Source organism: Poecilia latipinna, unplaced genomic scaffold (assembly GCF_001443285.1).
Source record: "Poecilia latipinna isolate Pla-1442-1.1 unplaced genomic scaffold, P_latipinna-1.0 Scaffold55, whole genome shotgun sequence".
Taxonomy (NCBI): domain Eukaryota; kingdom Metazoa; phylum Chordata; class Actinopteri; order Cyprinodontiformes; family Poeciliidae; genus Poecilia; species Poecilia latipinna.
This window is the reverse complement of record NW_015112671.1, coordinates 187,118-211,918: the sequence shown is the minus strand read 5'-3', so window position 1 is coordinate 211,918 and position 24,801 is coordinate 187,118. Positions and strand designations below refer to the sequence as shown.

The 24,801-nt window shown below is 36.9% G+C and overlaps 3 protein-coding genes and 1 long non-coding RNA gene across 6 annotated transcripts in view; 3 read left to right on the top strand and 1 right to left on the bottom strand.

Moving 5' to 3' along the window:
* The first annotated feature begins 610 nt into the window (after nucleotides 1–610).
* On the top strand, nucleotides 611–4,763 carry emc7b (ER membrane protein complex subunit 7b). The gene is made up of 5 exons (XM_015054084.1): nucleotides 611–949; nucleotides 1,865–1,984; nucleotides 2,064–2,202; nucleotides 2,438–2,518; nucleotides 3,946–4,763. The coding sequence occupies exons 1-5, from the start codon at nucleotides 717–719 to the stop codon at nucleotides 4,096–4,098; spliced, it is 726 nt and encodes a 241-aa protein (XP_014909570.1). The 5' UTR covers nucleotides 611–716; the 3' UTR covers nucleotides 4,099–4,763.
* A 1,056-nt stretch (nucleotides 4,764–5,819) lies between these two features.
* chrm5b (cholinergic receptor, muscarinic 5b) lies at nucleotides 5,820–23,620 on the bottom strand. Its single transcript, XM_015053999.1, has 2 exons — nucleotides 23,264–23,620; nucleotides 5,820–10,878 (listed from the first exon to the last, which is right to left on the bottom strand). The coding sequence occupies exon 2, from the start codon at nucleotides 10,802–10,804 to the stop codon at nucleotides 9,323–9,325; it is 1,482 nt and encodes a 493-aa protein (XP_014909485.1). The 5' UTR covers nucleotides 10,805–10,878; nucleotides 23,264–23,620; the 3' UTR covers nucleotides 5,820–9,322.
* Nucleotides 11,409–24,801, top strand: part of aven (apoptosis, caspase activation inhibitor) — a 46,822-nt gene continuing 33,429 nt past the window's right edge. Inside the window, exons 1-2 of one of the 3 annotated variants that reach the window (XM_015054031.1) lie at nucleotides 11,409–11,690; nucleotides 12,734–12,905. In XM_015054031.1, the coding sequence (XP_014909517.1) occupies nucleotides 11,496–11,690; nucleotides 12,734–12,905 (367 nt within the window). In that variant the 5' untranslated portion in view covers nucleotides 11,409–11,495. The remainder of the gene's footprint in view (nucleotides 11,691–12,733; nucleotides 12,906–24,801) is intronic. The other 2 variants (XM_015054021.1, XM_015054013.1) reach the window with 2 other exon arrangements.
* On the top strand, nucleotides 18,684–18,969 carry LOC106960758 (uncharacterized). Its single transcript, XR_001427643.1, has 2 exons — nucleotides 18,684–18,831; nucleotides 18,884–18,969. It is a non-coding gene; the product is annotated as an uncharacterized LOC106960758 (long non-coding RNA).

Sequence of the window (24,801 nt, the reverse complement as noted above, 5' to 3'; positions counted from 1 at the left end):
CATAATATTGGATATCTCTGCTCTAGTCAAGTATATGATTGTAACGCTAGAAAAAAACTGTTTGGTCCTCCTTGAGAAAAAATAAAATGTCCAGTTTGTGGTGATGGTTTTGGACAAAACAACAAAAATAAACTCAAAGACAAATTATAAGCAAAGTAAATGCAACTTTAAATCTCAAAACGTAAGCTAGAAACTTACTGCCAAATGTATACAGTTTAGTAGATGAAAGTGCAGTGAAAGCATATTAGATTGTTCCCACCAATATTTGGCAATTAAAAACAGATGAAGTGCCTAATCTAACAATCCACGATAGATTAATAATTTTTTATTTTTATGAAACTTTACCTTTTTTTTCCTTCAGTCAGAGGCTCCACCTAGATCTCTGTAATACTGACCGCTACAGGAGATCGTTCTTACCAACAGCATTTACCTCTCTTTGAAGGAAATTATTTAATGTGTTAAGATACAACTTAATTTATCTCTGGTTATAAAATAATTTTTGAATTGAATTCAGTTATTCTAGTAAGAGTAATAAATAAAACAATTAAAAAAAAACATTTGGTACCGAAATTTGTATATCGTTTTTCCGGATGTGACGTCACTTCCCCGCAGAGACAGCTGATGTTGAAATAAGCGCTTCTCCCATAACCTGCCATCAAATACATGTCACTGCGAAGATTATTTGAGGTCGCTTTAGTTTAAGACCAACGGACAGCATGTCGCAGAGGGGAAGCGTGCCGCTGTTATGGCTTTTCATTCAGGCCGGGCTCGTCCTGGTTAGCTGTTTCACCGACATGGAAACGGGGCCTGGTGCAGGTGTATCGACGCAGCCGAACGGAGATAAGTTCAAAATCGAGGGAAGAGCGATCGTTCCTGGCGTGAAAACGCAAGACTGGGTCTCTACGGCCAGAGTCTTGGTAGAAGGCGAGGAATATGTGGGATTTTTAAGGTAAGAAATTACTAAAGACTCTCCAGCGGTTAGCTTGTTTGCTAAGTGTTTAGCGTTAGCAGTGCTGGTTAGCATGTCAAGATCAGGTGACCGCACGGTTGATGCAGAACACAAATAATGGCTTAAAACTGGTAGATTACTTACATGTTAATACACCTGGATATAATTATATTAACCATGTACAAGAATTTGGTTAATTTCTACATAAACAGCACCTAAGGCCCGCATGCTAAATGCTACGTGTGGGCCTCTTGAGAGTAGAGTCTGTTGTCAACATGGTAACGGTTCAAACCAATGTTTTCTACAAAACATGACGGATAATGGCTTCTTATTATACAAAAAATTTCTCTGAAAAGTTGTTTTCAAATATTGGAGCTAATGAGAATAGCATGTTTACAGTACAAAACAATACATAACAGTCCTTTTAATTTCTTTTCTCTATGGATACAAACCAAACACTCGTTTCCAGGTGTAGTTCTGTGTTTAGATTGCTGTCGTTTCTCCTCCTCCCGTGACTTTCCAAAAAGCAATTTTTCCATATGTCATAACTCAAATGCAAAATGCACTTAACAGTCAGTTATAATTGAACACAACTATTAAATATGCAATTAAATAATTACTGCCATATATGCATGTGTTACCCCAGATACGACAGTTGTCACTCTTGTACAGGAGGTTGGTGTCTTTCAGAAAATTGTGTTTACATTATCTTTCAGTGTTATTTCACTCAACTATTTAGCATATCTCAAACAAAAGCAACACAATTTAGATGCTATATCTTTTTATTGTTTTAATATTAAGGATACGATGTGTTGTGGTTGCAGAATGTATGATTTAAATCTGTTTTTAATAATACAGAAATCTTTAAAAATTACTATATTATTTGCAAAAATTTTGCCCTTTTGTCCTTTACAGAACTGATGGGAGTTTTGCAGTTAATGACATCCCTTCTGGATCTTATGTTCTGGAAGTTGTTACTCCTACATATAGATTTGAACCAGTTCGTGTTGATATCACTTCCAAAGGGAAAATGAGGTAAGGCTTTACCATAATTTAAGCCAAAAACACATTAGTTTCAGCAGTGACCCATATTGAAAACATGTCTCCTCCACAGGGCGCGTCTTGTGAACTACATTAAGACTTCAGAGGTGATTCGTCAGCCTTACCCACTTCAGATCAGAGCCAGTGGTCCTCACAGTTACTTCATGAAGAGAGAAACTTGGGGCTGGACAGATTTCCTCATGAATCCAATGGTAATAAAACTAATCAATAGCTCACTTAGAAATGACAATATCAGGAAAGCAATACTGGAGCTCAGGTGCTGTAAAAGGAATATTAAACTCGTTTATATTTCCTGTAAATTAATTATCACTACTTGTGATTTAGATCTTGTCACATTCAGTTTACATATGAACCTGTTTAGACTTTTGTCACCAATGAATTGAACTCCAGGTGAATTCCTCATTTAGATGTTTGTTGCTTCTGCAGGTGATGATGATGGTTTTACCTCTGCTCATAATTGTTCTGCTGCCCAAAGTCGTCAACACCAACGACCCAGAGATGAGGAAGGTAAGGAACACCTTCAGGTCTCCGGTTGGGTGTTTATAACAAGCAGCATTTTTAACTGGTGTAAAAGGCATTCTGGAGTTTAAATGTTGACCTCGTTATACTGATTTGTAATTGAATAACTTTCTCTTAGAGAACTCTAAGGAATAAAATCAACTTTCTAGGCAACGACTGGCCAGAAAAGATTGCAGGGTTTTTGAGTTTCTTATCTGATTCAGGTCAACAGTCAATTTCTTGTTTAACATTTATTTACTTTGCTTTGGAGGAGAAGAGGAAGGTGTTATCATAGCAGAGAGAGAAAAGGGAAAGCAACCGTGCAGAATTGACAGTAGGGACTTTGAAAGTTAAAACCAGGATGGGTAAAGTTAGAGAGTTGGACATGAAGCAGAGAAGAAGAAGGGTGGTATAAGATTTGTCAGGAGACCAAATGGAAAGGAAGCAAGGCTAGAAGCTGAAGAGCAGGGCTCACACTGCTCTACTTCAGTGTAGATGAAAAGAGAAATGAGGAGTTTATTCAGGACCTTCTGGTAGTGAAAAGAGTTTCAGATAGACTGATGAACCTGAAGCTCGAAATTTGAAATAATCATGGTCGGTATTCAGAGTTTCCCCCAGAAAACCTGCTAAGCTCGGTGGTAGAGCAGCCCACTGTGATTTTGTGTTTAATGTTAAAAGTCAGAAAAATTCAAAGGTGTACCAGCAGGCATCATAATTTGGAAATAACAGTGTGAGGCATAAGCAGGGGACACACACTTAATGCACACCCCTTTGCTTATTCCCTCTTTACTGTCAGTGGTGTATTAAAAATCCTATTTGAATTAAACAATGCTTAGCCTGGTGGGGAGGCAAGTAAAGCCTGGTGGCCCGCCAGGCTTATAATACACTCGGGGGGAACGTTGGGTATTGTTGGTGGTTATTCCCCACAACTGGGAAAAGAGGTGATGGGCAGGTTTGGTGTCTAGGGAAAAGACAACGAGGAACAGATGGGAAAGGGATGGAAATGGTTCTGAAGAGGCAGGAACACAGAGTGACTTATGATGGTGAACTTCAGCTTTTGTAGACATTATTTGTGACTTCAGCACAGTGGTTTTCAATGTGGGTACACCTTATTTGACTTATTTTGCATAAGTCTGAAATGAAACTGCCATAAACATGACGTAACGCCTGCTATGAACATGAATGACTCTTCATAAATATTTACACTGTTGTCATGAAGTGTCATTCAGTAAATAATGACACTTTTAATGGAAAGATAAATTAAAACCAGCATTAAGTGTCATTACAACACTTCATGACGTTCATGAAGACTCCTTCATGTTCATAACAGGTGTTATATCATGTTTATGACAGTCTTATGCACACCCTAATTAAGGCATTACAGACGACCGAAGGATGCTGGTCTGTAGTTTCTTAAATCCCTTCCATGTGTGCAGGAGATGGAGCAGTCCATGAACATGCTGAACCCCAACCCTGAGCTTCCAGACGTCTCTGAGCTCATGACCAAGCTCTTCTCCGGCTCCAAGGGCTCCAGCAAGACCGCCAGCAGCAGCAGCAAGGGCAGCAGGCCCGCAGCCAAGCGGAGGTAGTACTGTACCAACCTGCTGGAACTGACTCACTACGTCAAAGCAAAATTTTTCAAGTGTCATTTCCCCCCTTTCCCATTCACCTGGGTCTGCTGTACAGTTTTCTCCATCAGTAAATGTTCTGAGCACACCGTGGTTTCCAGTATACTGTCTGAAACGGAGCTGAGTGTTTTGGTTTCAAGCTGCACTGTGGAAAATGTTTGCTAAAGCTATTATTCCTACTTTCTGATTGTCTGTCCTACTTGTGTAGTTTTCCCACTGCTGCTAAATTCCTCTATCTAAAGACAAAAAGAGCCTATATACATATTCAGAGTTTTTCTTTTCCTGGAACGTTTTGGTAATCCGACTGTGAATGACATTGAAATTTTAAGATAAGTTCTTATTTAAAATTATAGATAAATAAATTAAAATGCTATATAATCTTTTTTTTATTTGAGAAGATCTGATTTGTTTGGGAGAAAACACTTGACCTCATTCTATGAATTATTATAGTGCACTGTATGCTTACATACTGTACATGATGTGCCTGAGGTGTATAAATTAAAGCAACGGTGGTTGGCAGGTAAAGAGTAAAGGAGGTGTGGCTGGTTTTCCAGGACTGCAGATTGTTGCTGGTTTTGCTTTTTAATAAAGTGGGAAGTAAAGTCAATATTAAAATCATTAACTCAGTTGTTTGTGTAAAATGTCCTTATTTCTTGATATTTAAGATTTTCCACATCTTTTCTACTAAGGCTGCACGTAACGATTAATTTTCAAACATTCAATTCCTTTTTTTTTTATAAGAAAATAAACATTTTATTGCCCAAAATGCAACAGCATAGCATTTCTTTAATATACGCTTGATAATTTGTAGCAAAGGATGCATCTACTGCTAAAAAATACTTTCAATGTGATTGTGATTAATAACTGAATAGCAATTACAGAATTTGAACCAAGTGACGCAAACACTTTTACTTGAGGAGTACTGGGTAAAATATATTTACAAAGGTTATTTTTTATTTATTTAAAATGCAAAAATGACATATATATAAATCATTCTTTTTTTTAAGTACAAACACATGGTTGGGGGAAAATGACTTGTACGGAAGTGGTTATGGCTTGGCAATATGGCTGAAAAACATATTACGATATAAGCATTTCCCATCAGTCGACATTGATAATTAGATTTTTGTATTAAATATCCAAAATACTGCTAAACTAATGATGTGACCTTTCCTCTTTTATCTGCAATTTCTTTATGAGTTGCTTTAATTTTCTCCTTTCACCCCTATTTGTTTTTTTAAGCAGTTATGGGTATTTTGGATATTTTAAACAAAAACTAATCAGTAATTTTTGATATGAACTGATATGAAATGCACCCTATCTCCCCTGTTTTGTTTTTTTTTAATCGTTTTTGGATGGGGTGTACTGAAATAAATTTTAAGATTTGGTACAATAACAAAAAAGCATTCATTCATTTTATCTTGATACTTTTTTTCGGCCATATTGCCCAGTCTTGGAGGAGATTATAAATATTTTTGACATGCTATTTCAATAAAAAAATAGAACATTGCTTTTCAAAAATTAAACTATTCTATATTGTATTTTTAAAGATGCCCGACTTATTTAGTTCTTGGTTGAATAAAACTGACTTGGGGTGCGAATAATTTTGACCCCAACCATAATATTTTCCTACCTGGAAACAGAATTACTGAAATAATGAACATGACTTTCACGCTGTTGAGTCTTTATGAACGTCTGTCTGACTTTGTTTCTTTCTGCATTTATTTGGATTGTAAAAGTAAAAGTTCAGAGCAGCACAGATTCAGTCACAAATATAAACAAAACAAAAGGCACAGAGTTTATAACTAAATTCAACAGTGACAGATTTACAGTTGGAGCAGTATCGACCCTTTGCGCGTGACGTCACTGCCTTCAGAACTCTTTCCGCTCCGCCATGACGGACGTCAAAACAACCAATGCGCTCCTGTAAAAAACGCACATCTGGGAGCCTAATATCACTTATTAAGTCGATTTCGCAGTAAAAATGGTCACAGGGTCCTGCGCAGTCGGCTGCACAAATAGACAAGGGTGAAAACCATTCTTGTCATTTTACTTTGTAACTTTTAATGAGGAAAGATGCGGCTGTAATGGAGAGCAGCCGTTAATCATAATGACTGTCAGCCCTCGGTGTAACCGCGGATTTGCAACGAACACTTTTTACAAGATAAGAACTTTTATAAACTTCATATGTAAGTTTGACTAGAAAGATGATATTCAATATTGCATTATGTACGTGCAACCATTGGTAACCATGGAGACAATGCCGCCATGTAGGCTAGCATGTATGGAAAGAAGTGGCTAGCATCTTGTCTTTTCTACCTTTTTAAGGCTTTCTCTGTGTAAAGGGGAATCGCCGATAATGACATAATCACATAAATCATATGGTGTGAATTCAGGCAAAGTCGGTAATTTGATCAACACGTCAGGAGGGAGGAAGTATGGGTCGGTTTCTAAGCTAGCTGCTTCCTACTTCCGTAAATACCTCCGTCTATGATTCCCAATCAGGTGTGTTACATTCACAGATAAATCAGCTGAACTTGAACAAGTAGAAGCCATAAATAAACTGGCAAAAACAACTTTGGAAAACAATTTCAGTCGCTCTGTTTAATGCTCCCTTCCCTCACTTCCGCCGTCCATCATGGCGCCTCGAATAATTTAGTGACGTAGTTGCAAAGGGTCAATACCAAGTCATCATTCAAACATATAAAGTCTTTTTTACATGATGGATACTGGTAGGGATGTTATCCTTAAATAATCTCACATGTACATTACTGTTCAACTACTGCTTTTTAAAATTCACAAAATGCACAAGTTAGCCCTTAAACACAAGATAAGTTCCCAAAAGCCAGAAACAGAATGGAAGAAAACATCACTAAACCCAAACAGTGTACGTAATTTACATTTAATATTTACGGGTGTGAAACTTCACATGTTCTGGTAAATATCTTTATACATAATTAATCAGATTCAGTGTTATTTACTGTATGTTCAGTTGAGGAATGGAGCATTTCTCTAAAACTTAGCAACAGTCATTTTGAATGCATATGAAGAGTTTAACATTAAAACCGATGTGCATCTTGTACAAGAACCTTACGGAACAGTATAAAATAAAACTTTAGATTGGGAAATTTAAACAGTTAAGCATATAAATTATAAATAAACAGTAACAATGTCTATTTTTCAAATTCAATCTCCCTGTTTTAACACTGTAATTGATGAAACTGCAGAATAAAGTAACTACTGCTATCTATATTTTGTACATGTATAAACACAAGTCCATATTGCTGCTCACTAAAGTCAGGTTGTTACAGCTCAGTGTTTTTTATATTCTAATTTTAATTTTAAGACATTCTTGATCTTGATGTGGCTTGAAATGAAAATGAGTTTGATATAGCATAAAACAAATTACAAATATCTGGCAAATAAACATGTTTACTGTTGAGTACAGTGGAGGATCCATGATGCTTTGGGCCTCTTTCGCTTCCAAAGAAAGGAATCTTGTTGCCTCTGCCAGAAACGTGAAAGTAGGGCTTCATTTCAACTGGCTGATTATCCTAAACATACGACTGAATCAATGCAGAAATCATTCACCACTCTGAGAAAGTCTTCTCAGTCATCCAGAATATTCTCCAAAATTACTTAAAAGACGAGAAACGGTGAATAAGCTGAATGAATTTATGTGAAATGTTCTTTGTGTATAGTGGGACAACAGTCTCCTTTATTCTCTACATGCCTGGATTTATGAATAGGATTCCATGATGAAATCTTTTTCTTTTGAGATTTCATCGAGGCCTGGATAAAATCTCCTAAAACTTGATGGAAAAATTTTTTCTGGACTGATGAAACCAGAAAATAAAGATCTGGGGCACAAATTGAAAAGGCACACAAATTAGGAATGAAATATCTCAATGAAGCATGGTGGTGGCAGCGTCATGCTCTGGAGTTGCCTTTAGTCATACTGAAAAAAATGTTTTGTTGTGGATAAAATTAACAGCTGGAATAAGAGTTTCTTTTAGGATCAGTGAATGCCACTTTCATTTTGAAAATATTAAGTTGCTTTAAAGTTGAATTGGACAGAATTTTTCATAAAAAACAAAGTAAAAAAGCTTTATTTTGGTTGCTTATCCCAAAAACCTGGCTGGGTTATGCACACCTTTGAGAACTATAGCATAATTATTTGCAATTTTTGACATATTTAAATTCACAAAGTTTATTTTATTCAATCTTAATTTGAGAAAAAGTGACACTGAACTCAACTTTTTGTTTCTTTTTTTGAAAAGTCACAATCACAGATACCTAACATCCCCTCGTTGTTATAGTTATAGTTAGAATTTTAAGACATAATTAACAGCTCAGTTGTGAGTCTCAAAACAAAATACTTTTCCAGATAAATCACATCAAGAACCAGCAAGAAAAGAAATACTGAAAATGCAAGCAGCATTAGCAGCAATAAGCAAGTGAATGATGGGTAATCTCGTACTAAGCAACACAAATTAATGTGGCGGGATGAAAAATAAGGAGATTTTTCAGATACGTCACCAAAAAAATTACATCTTCTCAAATCAACCTGTGTATCTGAATCAGCATTGAAAAAGATCAGTACTATGCAACAAATATAATAAACGAGCACTTCAAGCTTTTTGCACTTCTGTAACTTATGCTGGACCCAGAAACACAGATTGAAGACAACACCTAGAAAAGATACACTGTATTATCCTTATTTAATCAGTTTTTCTTGCTGTGAATAGTGGCAACATCATTAACCACCATGGTACACAAATCACAGATTCTTCATTCTGAGGTTTGGAGGCATCATCATCTGAAGCATCCGTTTCAAGAAAGGTTTTGGTTTTTTCATTCGTTCACATCGGCTCTTTTATACAAAAGTGTTTGAAAATCCGAGGTATGTTCATTCAGGGTAACTTTTGTAAAGCCTTTAACTCCTTCTAAATACACCCATCTACTGGAAAATGATGTGAAAATAGCCTTCAAATAAATCCATCTTTAAAGACAGTAGGGTGCTTATCTACTTTAATATGCTGAGTAAACTTTCCTTCCAGTCATTTTGACTTTTTCTCATTTTCTACCAACATATATTAAATACAAAAACCACCACATTGCAAATGAATACTAGCAAATATCAATGGACGCCGTCATGTGGGGATAAAACGCATTAACCACCACATCAGTTCATTTTATTGTTGCCTCGCCTCCTCTTCCTCCACTGGCAGAGCAGGAGCATGCGGAAGGTCTTCTGGAAGGTCTTGTTGCACAGAGCGTAGCACATCGGGTTGACGGTGCTGTTGACGTAGCACAGCCAGTAGCCCAAGTGCCAAAGGGACTCAGGGATGCAGTTGGAGCAGAACGCGGAGATGAGCACCATGATGTTGTACGGCGTCCATGTGAGAATGAAGGCCAGGAGGATGGCGCTGAGGGTTTGGGCTGCCTTCTTCTCCTTCACAAGCACCATCCTCTTCCTCTTGGTGATCCTGTTCTTCATGGCGGAGTCTATGGGCTTAGAAGCGGTGGAGGATGACGAGGTGGACGGCTTTTTGACCGGCTGCTCTGGCTCTGGAGGGCACGGTTTTGGACTCGGTGGATTGTCATTTTTACCCTTTGAGCTACCTTTGAACTTGTAAGAAATTAAGCTTTTATGGCTCTTCTTCTGAGGAGTGGAACAAAACTCCTCCTCTGGATAATCTGGAACCTCCCCGTTCTTATTACTCTGTCCCGTCTGCTGCTCTTTGAATGATCCTTGTGGGGTTTCTATTGAAACCCGATGCTCCTCCTCCTCTGATGATGTGTAGCTGTTGAAAGAAGTGGTCTGATCTGCTTTCACCCATGCTTCATCTGACCTGCTGGTCATTTTAGTAACATTACTTTGAGTAGACGAAGACCAAGAGGCCTGACTCTGGTCTCTTCTCTCTCTGGGGAATTGAAAACAAGACCGAATCATTGTCTTCTGTGGTTTATTCCCCTCTGGTACATTCCCAGTTGTGAGTCCTTGAAGCTCTGCAAGGTCTTTTGTCCGTTTCTGCGTCTCCTTGTAGATCCTCCAGTAGAGGATGGTCATAATTGAGACCGGGATGTAGAAAGCAGCAATTGCCGTTCCAAACGTGATCACAGGCTCGGTTAAAAACTGGATTTCGCACTTGTCGGGAGAAACTGTTCTCCTTCCTACAAAGTACTGCCAGCATAGAATGGGTGGCGCCCAAAGGACAAAAGACACCAGCCAAGCTAGCCCAATCATAATGGCGGCTCTCTTCGGTGTCCTCTTTGCCCTGTAAGTCAGTGGCCTTGTGATGGAGAAGTATCTGTCAAAGCTAATCACAAGCAGGTTCATGACTGAGGCATTGCTGGCCACATAATCCACTGCCAGCCAGAGGTCACAGGCAACGTTCCCCAAGGGCCACTTGTCCATCAGTATATACATGGTGTACAAGTTCATGGACAGCACTCCTATGATGAGGTCAGCAAAGGCCAAACTAAGCAGGTAGTAGTTGTTTACGGTCTTAAGCTGGCTATTTACTTTGAATGAGAGCAACACCAGTACGTTTCCAACTATAGTTATCAGACTGACGATGGCTGACACTGTAGCGATGGCTATGACCTCTAAGAGGCTGTAGGGAACTGTCCCATTGCCTAAAGTGCTGTTGTGGACATCCATTGTCTTCTGTTATTAGTTTTTCCTTAGTAGTAGTCAGTCTCCTCTTTGGGTCCCCATCAAGACGAGTTGGCAGCCTAAAATAAAACAAAAACAACAATGTTGATACATTAATTTAGAAAATATGATAAAATGCTTAATTAATCATCAAGAACTTTTTTAAAATGACTTTTTAATGATTTTAGATATAAAATGGCTGCTACCAGCTCTGAGTAATTTCAGATTTTTAAATCGTGTTTTTGTGTTCAGAAAAGCTGAGTTTGGGTTACATTTAAGGTGGAAAGGGTTCAACCACAGTCTGATTACCCTCAAGCCATAGAAAGTAGTATGGTGATTTTTCATGTGCGAAATCATTTAATATATTTCCAACTTGGAAACACATTTCCAACTTTTGTTTTCAAAGCTGATATAGTAAAAACACTTTACTTTTTTAAAACAACTTTATAGTTTGTTTTTGGTTTTTTTTGCAATATCCATTTTATTTTTACTTCTTAATAAGCTTGTAATTAAACTTTATTTTGATATATGTTGTATTTTATATTTTATTATACTGTCAGTATTTAACTCTGAAAAGAATATTCATTGAGAAAAAAAACTCAACCGGAAACATTTTTACGGGGACATATTTTGCGGCAGTACCGCTTAGGCGGTGCCACTCGCTAATGTGTCCGACACTCAGTTAACAACAACTGTTATGGAAGGTAGAGCCATGCGAGGCAGGGGAGGCGGATGGAGGAGAGGCGGCCGGGGTGGACACGACGCTGACGGCCATAACAGTGAGCACAGAGGCCGGGGGAGAGGCGGCCAACACCGCGGCAGGGGCAGGCGAGACCACCGGGGACGCGGACGCGGTGGAGGCTATCACGCCGCAGCAGACGTTCCCCAGCAGGTGAGAACCGCTGCACCAAACTTCATTGAATAGGATTACAACTCTTACTTTTTTTGTCTGTGAGTTAACAAACTCGGTTCTAGATAATAGTTTAAGCTTAAAAATAAGGTTGTCTTCAATTCGGCATAGATTGGAGTTTAGTTGCATGTTTTAGACGTCTCCTTGTTCAACACACCTGAATTGAATGAATGTTTAATTAGGAGGCCACTGCACAAGTTCAAACATGTTGAGTTTGCTGTTCAAACAGCTGCATTGCAGCAGGGACACATCTAATATATATATGCAGGACACTGCCTTTTGAGAACTGTTGCCTCCTCTAAATAAATTTAATGTTCATGTGTGACTCTGTAAACACTTTTACAATGAACATCCAGAACCTCAGCCTTTGAAATTACACCTAATTTCCTCCAGGTTGTTGAGTCATGTGATGCTTCTGACAGAATTAGAGGATAAACAATAGGGGCTCCTTGATTGCAATCATAGAAATAAGTTTTGTTACTTGGGGGCTCTTTGATTGCAATCATAAAAATCTCCCTGGTGCATCCACGCCTGCCGTGTGGTGTCTAATGACATGGCTGGGGGCGAGAATGGGCATCCTTTAGCTTGACTTAAAAGGAAGAAAGAAAATTTACTTTAGCATGTTTCCAGAGAATCATTACTGGAATAACTGCAGACAAACAGGAAGAGCCACGACTCCAACAAATTTAATGAGTCCACTGTTGACATGGCATGCTGTTTATCTTTTAACAGTAGGCATTGCTTACAGTTATGAATTACAAGAAAGTGTATGAAGTCCTTTTCAAAAGTGTGGGTTATTATAAATGAATGATTTGAGCAGATAAAATTTGATTAGTCTTAATTTCTGTGTTAAAACCATAAACGGTCGTCATTTGATTAAATAGTGAAAATGTTTAAAATATAAATCAGTTCAAGTTTCATGATTGATTTGAAAGAACACTACAATAATACTTCCCAGTTTTTTTGTTTTCCATTTGTCTTTAATTTTAGGTATTTTTTCCAACTTCTGTTTTGTTTTCCTTCAGCACCAAGACGAGGGGGAGAACCCCGAAGATGAAGACGACAGGACAGCGGTGTTCTCCAGAAGAAAGCTGGAGTCCAACTGGGACCGTTACGAGGCGTCGGAGAGGGCGGAGGAAGACGACGGCACACCGTCTCAGAGAGGAACCGACTTCCATGTGCTGCTGGCGTCAGCGGGTAAGAGCAGATCCACTTCTGCTTTACTTTCTACTCTTTCTGCTCTCCAGTATCTCAGATTGTTTGCTGATGTTGCTTCCGTTTCTTTTTGTAGAGAAAATCTGTTGTTGAATATCCCTGACAGTATTTGTTTTCTAATTGGCTATGCTGTGTTGCTTTGTGTGGGTTCTGATGTCGGCTTTGCCGCCTAGACGACGACTTTGTTTTGTTTGGACCCCCTGGACTCTTTGATTTTGTTAATTATGTACTGCAAATGATCCAGAAAAATGTACAGTGCTGGTTCATTGAAGTCAAGCTAACAATGGCGGCATTGTTCTTACAGTGGGAGGAAAATATTACTATATTTGTTTCTGATTTTGTTGCAGAAACTTTCTAAATCCATCAGGTTGCCGTTTGAAATGTCAAAGCTTCAGCTTTCTTCACAGATTGTCTCTGCAGGCTGGTTAGATCACCCTACAAACTAAATGTGTTTAATTACTTTAAAAATGAATTAAGTAAAGGGCCAAATTACACATATAAAACAAATATTTAAAAATCTCTTCTTTTCTGTATAGAAAGTATTCAGACCTCTTTAAATGTTTCACACTTTGTTTCAATACAGTCATTTGCTAAAATCAAAAAAGTTCATATTATTTCTCATGAACATACACTCAGCATCCCATTTCAACAGAAAAACTGAAATGTAGGATTTTTTTGCAAATTTATGAAAAAAGAAAAACTGAAATATCACACCTACAATGTCAAATATGTGACCTGAACTGATGAATAAAAAATAACTCTCAGGTCAATCAGAGTCCTAAAGTTTAAAAGACAAAGCCAAATCTTTATATTACAACTTCTAGGTAAAATATAATACCATAAATCACTAGTTACTAGTATTTAAGTGAGTGTATTATTTAGCAGATTGTCTTCTGAAATGTATTCTTATTATCTTTACAACTGAATGTAGAAAAATTGGTGTAATTTCATTAATTTCTGTGTTTTCCTTGGACTCACTGATACTGGGAACCGCGAACTTCATATCTTCTTCACTCAGTAATACCATCCACACTCAAGATGTTTGTTAGTAGTTTGACCTAGTTGTGCTCTCAGTGATGGGGGTTGGGGGAGGAAACTGCCTATTTTTCCATCTAATCCACCCTAATCCTGCAGAGCTCTTATTTTAAAGTTTCCTCTAAATCACGGTAGAAGTAGCTGTACATCTTCATAACAAAAAAATGGGAATTTATTTTAATTAAAAATGTTTTAATCCCCTAATTAATTCAAACAATTGTTTGTTCTACTAGATTAATATCTTGCATTAAAATAAAAGTATTATAAGAGCTGGAGACTGTTATTTTAATCAGCAGGTAATTATTAATGATTATGTATCCCATAATCCACATGTCAAACTCAAGGCCCGTGGGCCAAATCTGGCCCGCCGTAGCTTTTTATGTGGCCCTCTAGATTCTAGACTAAACACTAAATGTGCTTAAATATTATATTATCAATCAAATCAATGCAGTTTTTATCTGTTTACTGCCAAATTATATCAATCAGTCCCTCCAGGTGCTTGAGAATTATCCTGGAAATTCACATAAAATCAACAAATCCCTGCATCTTTTTGCACTAATACATAATTGAGAGTTTATTGCAGAATTTTCTCAAAAATTGTCAAAAACTTTTTCTTGTACTAAACAGCTGCCTCAGCTTTAATTGATGTCAGATTATAGTCCATGATCTGTTCAGAAAAGTCACATTTACCGTCATAAATAAGCTCAAATATTTCCATATTAGAACCACAAACACTTAGATTTTTATTGTAGAAAATTACAAAAAGAATCACGAAATCGTGGAGGGACTGAAAAGACGTTCAATAATATTTAATTTTAAGCATTCATTAATATTTTAACAGGTTTTATCAATAGGTTCTGGCACAACTGGCCCTTTAAGATCATTCATGATCTGGATTTGGCCCAAAACCAAAATGAGTTTGACATTCCTGCCATCGTTCTTCCATATCTGAGTCACGTTTATCCTGTAGAAAATTCCAGAATCAGTAAATTAGGACAGATTACTTCACTTGTCTAATCTGCAGCTCTTCTTCTTGGTCTGCACGCTGTGGCCGTGACCTTCAACCTCTGCCTGCGTTCATACTTCCATTTTGTGCTTCTCATTTTCAGATATGCAGTTTTGTTGCATTTTTCTGATGTTTTGCGCTTTGAAGCCTGAAACGGGTTTCCTCGCTTTCAGGCCGGATCTTTGCTGTTTGTGTCATCTCTGACAGAACTACTGACGATTTATCTGCCTCAGAAATCCCAATCAGTGGGGCCTGTGGGAGCTGCGATCGGTTTGCTTGAGTTGTTTGTGTTTTCTCTCTGGCATATGCCAGATTTTCTAAAATGCTGAAAGTCTGTAATCATTTAATTTTTAGTAATGCTGGTTGACTTATTTTGCAGCGTTTCCAGTCAAATCTTACAGTGAGATGAAAGATCTAAATGCATCAGAAGTTGATGCTAAATAGTGTTTTTTTTTTTCTTCGTAATTGCAAGGGGGAAAAACACTTAAGCATTTCAACAGAAACTAAAATTTGTGAATTAAATCTAAACAATCTATTCGTCTAAAATGTCGTCACATGATGTCCCTACCAGCCTTTTTGTTTTTCTTTCCAACAGCCGATTTATTTTTCATGACAGATTGAAATTAAGCAGCCTGTTTCCTAATCCATTTAGCCTTTTTGTTGTCTCGCTCTCCAAGCAGCCGACGGCTTCTCTTATGAGTAATTCTGATATTTGCAAAACAATTTCCACACCTCTGTTTGCTTAGCACACGTCGTTATGTGTCTCTCTGTCAACATTAAAATATCTCCAAAGGACACAGTGAGCCAACAGACTGCCTGTCTCGGCTCTGGCAGCTGGTTCACTTCATAAAAGTCAGACGAAACGATTTGCAGCAAACACTGTTTGAAGTAGAGACCAATAAACATAATCAACTTACTTGTGCTGGTTTCTTTAAGCAGCAGTTTAATAAGTGGCTCCTGATCTTACAGCATTATATTTATATCTGCGTCTTATTATGAATTAGAAAAACTTCTCATGGTGTTTAATGCAACATGCACCATTATAATAAGTATCTAAAAGGCCTTAAAGACCAATTTGAGGAAGATTAAAACTTTTAGAATCAAATGCTCTAACAAATAAAAGTCTATAGGCTCTTTAGGTAAATAAACTACCCATCCAATTGGTAGTTTATATGATATTTATCTACTTACTGAAACTTTTTTCTCTCTCCTTCTACCAAAAGCTGGAAGATAAAAGTTTCCAGTTTGGTGTTTTTGTCTCAAGTCGCCCTTTTTTTTTGAAGGATAATTTTGTATCCAAAGACTTCAAAATTAGTTTTATTTGTTATTTTGTTTATTTACTTTGGATATTTAAAATGTCTTCCAGTTCCAGTGTTTAAATGTTGATTATAATTTAAAGTTCACTCATCTTTTAGAATGTGTTCTTGCATTAATGTTTGTCATTACATTATATTACTTAAAATTTATCTCAAAACTACAGTTTATCACAGTAACAGGAAAAATTTGTTGTCCAGCAGAATTTATGCTCTTCTTTGTGTGGATTCATTGAGATTTGCAGACATACTAAACCTTTTTAAGGTCCCATCGCAGCATTTTTTACAGGGATGAAGGCTTTGACTGGACCGTTTTGCAGTCTGAGCTTCAGCTGTCAGACAGATGGCCTCATGTTTTATCTCTGTAATACTTTGGGTTTCAGAGGATTCTGTGGTTTACTCAGCGACGTCTACAAAAATAAAAAACAAAACCAGATCCTAACCTTTCCAACACCTGACAATCAGTATTTGGTTTAACGTCATAATATACGTTCTGGTTTCTCCTCAATATGGTGCTGATTTATTGTGGTCTCATCCATCCATAATATACTGAACTAAATAGATAGATTTCATGCTGTAACATCTTTTCTTGTTCACTATTTTTCTAATTATTCTGGATTATTCAAAAACTGTTTTTTTTTTTTTTGGTAATTTGTCTTTACACCACATTTTGTCTGAATTTTTTCTCATTCCAGTCAATCTTTTACACTTTTTCACTGTATTAAGGGTGTATTAATTTTTCAACAAATGGCTTTTGAAGTTCAGTTTTTGTTTCATCCTCTTACTACAGCGTAACTGAGTTGGTGTGTTTTTATTCATTGATTTTATTTTAAAAACTATTTGAAAACCTAGAAGTGAACACAGATGTACTTTCTTTCTACTGTAAATTTTAATACAGCTCTGGAAAAAATTAAGAAACCACTTAAAATGCTCAGTTCCTCTGATTTTACTTTTTATAGGTTTATGTTTGAGTAAAACGAACTTTTATTCTATGAACTACTGACATGTCTCTGTAATTACAAGCTATAATTTAGTTTTTATTGGCAGAAGATGAGAAATGGTCAAAATAATAAAAGATGCATTGTTTTCACTCTTCAAACAAGTTAATATTAATTTGTAAACAACAATGCTCATGTTTTAACTCAGAGTTCAGAGGTCAACGTTTGGTGGAGTAACCAGCAGGTTTTCAACGGCGCTCAGTGCAGCGGGCTCTTGGTTTTCTCCAGAGCTGTACATTAAAGCGTTCCTGTTTTTCTGGTTGTTGTAGTGTAAATGTAAAGTTGTTTTAAGTTTTTTTGACACATCTTCCTTGCCTCTGTGTTTTGTTGCATTAGTCACCTACAGCAAGAGGCTGCTGCTCTCTAGAGGAGACATAATTGTACGTGGGCGGTAATGCTTTCACAAGTTGTTTTCTTTTATTTCACCATATGATATGACCAAAAAAAAAGAAGTACTGGAATATACAAAACATATACCGTCACCTTTTGGCTGGAGCTACTATAGATTACATATTATGCTTCTGCTTTCTGCTGTAAAGTGAAATCTGGCCAGAATCTACCAGAAGTATTTGGAGATTTTCTGTATTTTGGGAGAGGAATGGCCTGCAGCAATGTTTCTCACCATTTTGTAATGTATCTCATAAGGCTTGCGAATTTTAAAAATCTCAGGGCAGAAAGGTTGAAAGCAGAGCTCTACTTACGGCGATGGTGGAGGCGTTGGAAAGGAGTTTCATTATAGGAAGGATTTTCAACATTTTAATCGACAAGCAAACGTATTTTATCTTTTTATCTCTAATGCCAGATTCTGCAAAATGAGAGCTTTAGAGATCCAGTTTAAATTTATTTTTTTGACAAGAGTTTCAGACCTAACTCATATTTCCAGGATCAGTTCATTTCATTTTATTAACTCTGAAAGGAATATATAGGAACTGGACGTCGCCATTCCTCTTTTCGGACGACTCTTATGCAACCTGCTCTTGAAGTTTGCTGGTTTGCTGTTGCTGAATATTTAAATGTTAGATAAGGTATCAAGATCAGCCTGCTGTTAAAGATATTATTAATGCAAATTAGCTATAAGGTATTCCAGGTTATGCAAAAGTAGCAACAGTGCAGCTGCTGCTGTCTTGGTCAGGTCTCCCTTGTAAAAATATAAAATGTCTCAATGGGACTAACCTGGTTAAATAAATAGAATATGGCTTTGATTTCATTCAGTTTTAAGTCAGACATGTGAAGTTTTAATATGTATCCTGGAGGGACTGAAGAGATGTTCAATAATAAGTAATTTTAAGGATTCATTGATATTTTAACAGTTTGTGATCAGGTTTTATCAACACATTCTGGCACAACCGGCCCTTTAAGAGCATTTATGATGTTAAATTAATTAAAATTAAGCTCATGTTGGAGAAGCTCTGCTTCGTTACTTTTGATCTTTTTAAACACTTTTGATTCTTGTTTCTTGTGTTTTTCTTCTGGTTTGGATTCTGTGCAGCTGAAAGGATTTTTTTTTTCCCCCAAAAATATTTTATTGAGATTTTTCACTTTGGAAATACAATCATGTATGTAAAAATGTATTCCATGATTTGGAAATACATTTCCAAACGTGTTCAGATACGTATCTGAACACGTTTTCTTTGTGGTTATTACATGACCGTAATTATTCTTTCTCAACACAGAGAAATGAAAACAAAGAAAGAGAAAAACAAAACAAGAAACAGCTTCTCAAAAACAGGGGTATTCAAGCAGATTACAAACTGGTTACATGTAAATGTACACATCTATACAGCCTGGTACACTGCAGGTTCTGGCAAATGAAAACTCAAACAGTCCCTCTGACAAGTCTGAGTTCTTAATAAAATTAATGAAAGGCCCCCAAATCCTCTCAAAAAGATACTGTTTGCATTTCCTAATATATGTTATTCTTTCTAGTGGCAAATTAGATGCCATCTGCTTTAACCACTGCGTGGCACTAGGTCTGCTGACATTGTTCCAAGCCAAAGCAATACATCTTTTTGCAGCTAATGAGCTTATATCTATAAAAGTACATTCTACTTTACTAAATTTATGCTTGCTGAAAGGATTTTTGCTCTTAGTTTTTTACTTTTAGGCAGTTGTAGATGTGTAACCATGGCAACAATTCATTTTTTTCTCTTCTTTTTTTTTTACGACTGACGGCATCTGATTAGCATCTCAAAAATTCAAATGACAACTGAACTAGAACCTCAATTCCCTGAGGAGTTGAAACTGGAGCTTCCTGAATGTAGAGCAAGGAGAGAAAGAGGAAGTTCAAACCCTCTTATCGTGGTTTGATAAGATGGTTTGATAAGTTCAACCATCTTTCCAACTACTCATGATGTCAGAGGCTTCTTCAGAATCGTTGCGACACTGACTGCTACTGGAGATCCTCCTCTAATGCGTTACGGCAACATTTAGTTTACATTTTCTAATAAATAAAATGGTTTTGAATTTGATCATTAGTCTGCAAAAAGTTACAAAGCCATGTCCCAGTTAAGGTTCATGATTCCACAATAAGAAAGACTCTACAGAAACTGCATCTGTGAGAGTTTGAAGGAAAAAATTAAAATTAAAAATACATTTTCAGAGAAGTAAAAGCTTAAAGCTTCTCATGTATTCAGTCTGTTTTAGCTGACCGTAGCAGTTTAAAACAACTTGTACTTTTCCAGTCGACTAGAATAATTATACCTCATGGTAGTCAAGTCTACAATCTTGTCTTTGTTAATTTGGCACAATTTTTTTAGCCGTTCAACATCTGTACATTTGCTTTTATCTAAAAAGGTTCAGAGAACTAGGAGATTTAGAAAGTAGAGGAACATAACGTCTTTGATACTAATTGTTGCACAATTGACACACAGTTCAAATGTTCACTTTTGCTCAAAGATACTCCAAATAAAAACATGATGTTCAGCTGAAAAAACAGAACCAATCATAACCGTTTTGTGAAGACGCCTATCAGAGCGGTCTCTCCTCTTTATATGAGCATTTGTAGTTAGCTATTAGCATTCACCACTCGCTACATTTTCAAAGAGCTTCATGCCGTCGTCTGTGACTTCGGTCAAAACATTTTCTGGAGTTTTTCAACTGTTTTAGGGCAATTTTGATGAGCTGAATCCTAAAATCACATTGGTTTTGCTCCATCAGGTCAACTTTTTGAACTATGGGGCAACATAAACATCAAAATGCTTCTCAGGAGAATGCTTGTTCTCCTGAGGATCTGGGATCAATGTTCAGGAATTATTTACTTATAAGCATCTATATCTTATTTAAAGTTGATTTTAAGTTAGTGTTGTCTTACTTCAGGTTTAATTAGATATTTGCATTAGAAACTAGACCAAAAATACTTGGTAAAATCTTGTGTTTTTGCAGTGAAGCTACATATTATAGTTCCAGTGTTTTTATAACCGCTATTAAAATCTGCATTTTACTGTGTGGCATTAGGGGAAAATGACATACAATTATGTAAGCAAACTGTTTGCTTTAAATTCAAGGTCAGGCACATTTCAGATGCTTTCATGCATCATCGATGTGTTTTCTAAAACCCATCCCGGCTGGATTTAATGAACATTTTGTGTCCTCCGTGATGGAAGGCAGCGGATATTTTTCAAGGTTGAAAACTTGATTAAATATTTTCAGAAAGGTTTTCATCACCTGGTTCATTTGCACCAGTTTGTTATTTATTCTGTTTGTTTCTCATCCGTGTTCCTGCGATGCTGGGGGTTGATTGTGTCGTCGCTGACGTCGGTGCGCATGGTGCCATCCTGATATTATGAGTCTGTAAGACTTGGGGAAATTGCTGCCCAGTTATTTTCATCCTGGCGCTGTAATCCATCCGCACACATTAACACGAGGATCAATCCTCCTCCCCCGCAGCCGTAGTTTACCGAGGCCGCTAATGGGCACCTATCAAGGCTCAATCATAATGAAACAAAAGGAAATCGCATTACGGCGTCACTGATTTGGCCAACTGGATCAACAAACGCAAGGATGATTTCCTAACTGAGACAAATCTTCCCAATCATGTCGTTAATTAAGATTTTCCAGTTTGGTTGAGGATACGGCTGAACAGGTTGGACTCAAAGCGGAGGAATGATCGCAGTCGTTCAATTAGATCCTGGACGAAAATAGGAAGCGAATCATCGCAGGTGTTTGGTCCGTTTGTCTCCAAGTACCGACATGTGGAACAGCCCACTGAACAATCCGTGGAGTTGTTTAAAAATAATCATCTTTACAAAACCCAGAACAAATCCAAACCTGATTTGAATTCATAGCTGTTGCGTTTAGATCCGGTGTGTCAAACTCATTTTGGTTTTGGGCCAAATCCAGATCCTGAACGCTCTTAAAGGGCCGGTTGTGCCAAAATTTATTGATAAAACCTGATCACAAACTGTTAAAATATCAGTGAATCCTTAACATTAAATATTATTGAACATCTTCCTCCAGGATTTCATGATTCTTTTTGTGATTTTTTTTTTTTTTTTTGTAATAAAAAAGCAGTCAGTTCTATTTTTCTATTTTGGAAATATTTGCACTTATTCATGACAGTAAATGCAACTTTTTATTCCTCGCTGTAAAGATCATAGACTATAGTCTGACATCAATTAAGGCTGAGGCAGATGTTTATTACAAATAAAAAGATTTAAAACATTTTTAAATAAACTCAAGATTGTTGGTGCAATTTGTTGGTTTTGTGTGAATTTCCACAATAATTCTCAATAAACTGGAGGGACTGATTGATATAATTTGGGAATAAATTGATAAAAACTACATTGGTTTGATTGATAACATGATATTTAAGCACACTTACTGTTTAGTCTAGAACTTAGAGGACCACATAAAAAGCTGTAGCGGGCCAGATTTGGCTCCCGGGCCTCGAGTTTGACACCTGTGCTTTGAATGTTTTTGTTTGAGAAAGTGTAGCAGAAAAAAGCAGAAGTAGTGAAAGTTGATGCTTGATCTTACTAATATTAGTTTTTTTTTAAATGAGTGGATTTATTAGATGTAAATGTGATAGCTAGTGATTAGCTTGTATAAATCTGTTATCTGCTGCTTTTAGGAAGAAAACCTTTTACCAAAAGTCACAACAAGCTGAAGTTGATTGTTTTCTGTTTAAGGTGGATTGGTTTGTTTTGTTGGTAATTATACTTACATTTAATTAAGCTGAGTTTAATTACAAAAGTAAATCAAGGTTAAAGCCACCTACTTTGATTATGATACTGTAAATCTTTTTATTATTATTTAAAAGTTATCCCTCTATTAAACAAGCTGCAGGTTATTTTTTACCTCTTAGGTGTTTACAAAAAATAAAACCTCGGCAGGTTAGAGCAAGAAAAACAGGAATCATCATTAGTCTGCAAAAACCTTATTGGTTCATTTACAAAATTATCAGGGTAAATATTAGATCTTTAAAAATGCAGATTTTGAACATTTTCTATTTCATGAAGGGGATTTTTATGTTTTGTATGTTGAGTCAGAAAGGCAGCTGATTTTTTATTTTAACTGCAAGGTGGGCTGCAAATTTTATTAAAAACAATCAGTTTAAGGAGATCTGGGTTTCTTCAGGAGGATCCTTTCAGGAATTTTATTAACAAAACGTACAGCAATTTAAAAAAATCATCTAGTGTCATATTTTGATATAAATTTTCATTTTTGTGCATCAACATGTCGCAATGAGCAGAATATTTTTTCCTCTACTGAAAGTATCATTTTTGGGGTTTTAAACATGTTTTGCTTTTAGTGTGAGGAACATTAAAAGTGTTTTAATCCTCCTTACTCTTCAATTATCTCAAATTTATTCAGCAATTTGGGTAAGTTAAGCGTTGATTAAATAACCTTTTGTTGCATAAGAAAATGCAGTTTCCCACCCAAGTTGAATGACAGTTGACATATTTTATATAAACTACGCCTGCATTTACGATGCAGCAATTAAAAATGGGTGATGTTGGAAGCCTGCTCTCATATTTGTCATGTACTCACCGCGGCGCTCCAGAACAAAATGGGCGTTTGACCAGATCTTAATTTTTTTTTCCCTCCCTCCTCCTCCTGTCTGGCATCGGTCGCTCAGTCTCTTCTCCACGCGGTGCGAGTCATTTCTCCTCTCAAAGCGCTTGCCTCGCACCTTTCCCTCCCCTGCTTGCTCCTGCACACTTTCTCCCTCTGCGCTCTCCTCTCCAACGAGGTGAAAAACACACTTATCAAATACAGGTAGGTCGCCACGCCATCTCGCATCCTCACCAGTTGCTAAGAACAGAGCACTTTTATGCAAACAAGTTTGTCAGGATCGTACGAGTTCTGCATCCTGCAGCTTTTTTTTTTTTTCCTCTTTAAGTCGAGGTGGCAGAAGCAACAGCTGTTGAGTATCTGCCTGGCAAAACCAGCCGAGGTTCTTCGAAGCCTCTGCCCAGATCTCTCGCCCGACAAACACGAATTCCCAAGAAGGACTTCTGGTTCCTGGGAGCAGTAATCACAGTTCACCGACCATGCCCTCTCCAGATCTGTGTTTTGGAGAGTCTGTCGTAAAGTTTCTCCAGCTGGAATTAAAGTGCAGTCAAAGTGTTAATCCTCAAGGCTGCACAGGATGAATCACTTTTTGTCACCTCACTGCTGCTCGGACGCCGGTTCAGCCGTGAGCTGCTGCTGCTGCTGCTGCATGACATTCCCTCGTAGATGGACCTCTCATGCTGCTTCAGAGCCCCGAGCAACACGCGAAAGAGGAGGTGGAGGAGACGGAGGAGGTGGAGGAGTAGGATGAAACGGAGGGGAGGAGCTGGAGGAGGAGCTGATGTGGGTGTCTGTCGTGCTTCAGGAAAATCTGAATGTTTGTTGATGCGATGACGGCGCAGCAGATCTTTATGCTCTCATAAGCTCTCCTTCAGTTTAACTTTCTTTAGACGGATTGTTTTATATTAAAACCACAATTATTTAAAATGATTCCTTGGAAAGTTTTGGCACGTTTTGGACAAGAACAGTGTGTTGGCTTTAATGTTAAATTTATTTTAAATCTAGCAGTTATTTTTAATAAACTATTTATTAAAAATAACCTAAAATCTGCAATTATTGGTACTTTAACAAACACTGTGAAACAAAATACAAAATTTGTGACACTATAGAACAAGAACCTAATAATATATATGTATAAGAAACTCGGGCTGCAACTAACAATTATTTCAGTAATTGATTTTTCTGCACTGCAAAAACACAAAATCCTACCAAGTATTTTTAGTTTCTTATGCAAATGTCTTAGTTTTGTCATAATTCAACTTTACTAACTTAAAAGCAGCTTCGTGCCTAAAATAATAATTTTATTTATTACCTTAAATAAATAAAATTTACGTATTTTAAGTAAATGACTCAAGTTCTTGTTCCACTAGCAGATTATTTTACGTGTTAAGATATTTTTCCCGTGTTATAAGTTAAATTATCTGAACAAAGTACTTCTTCATTAATAAAGAAATAATTTAACAAGTGTGTCTGTCTTGCTGAAATGTTTTGCTGATTATTATTTCAATAATCAG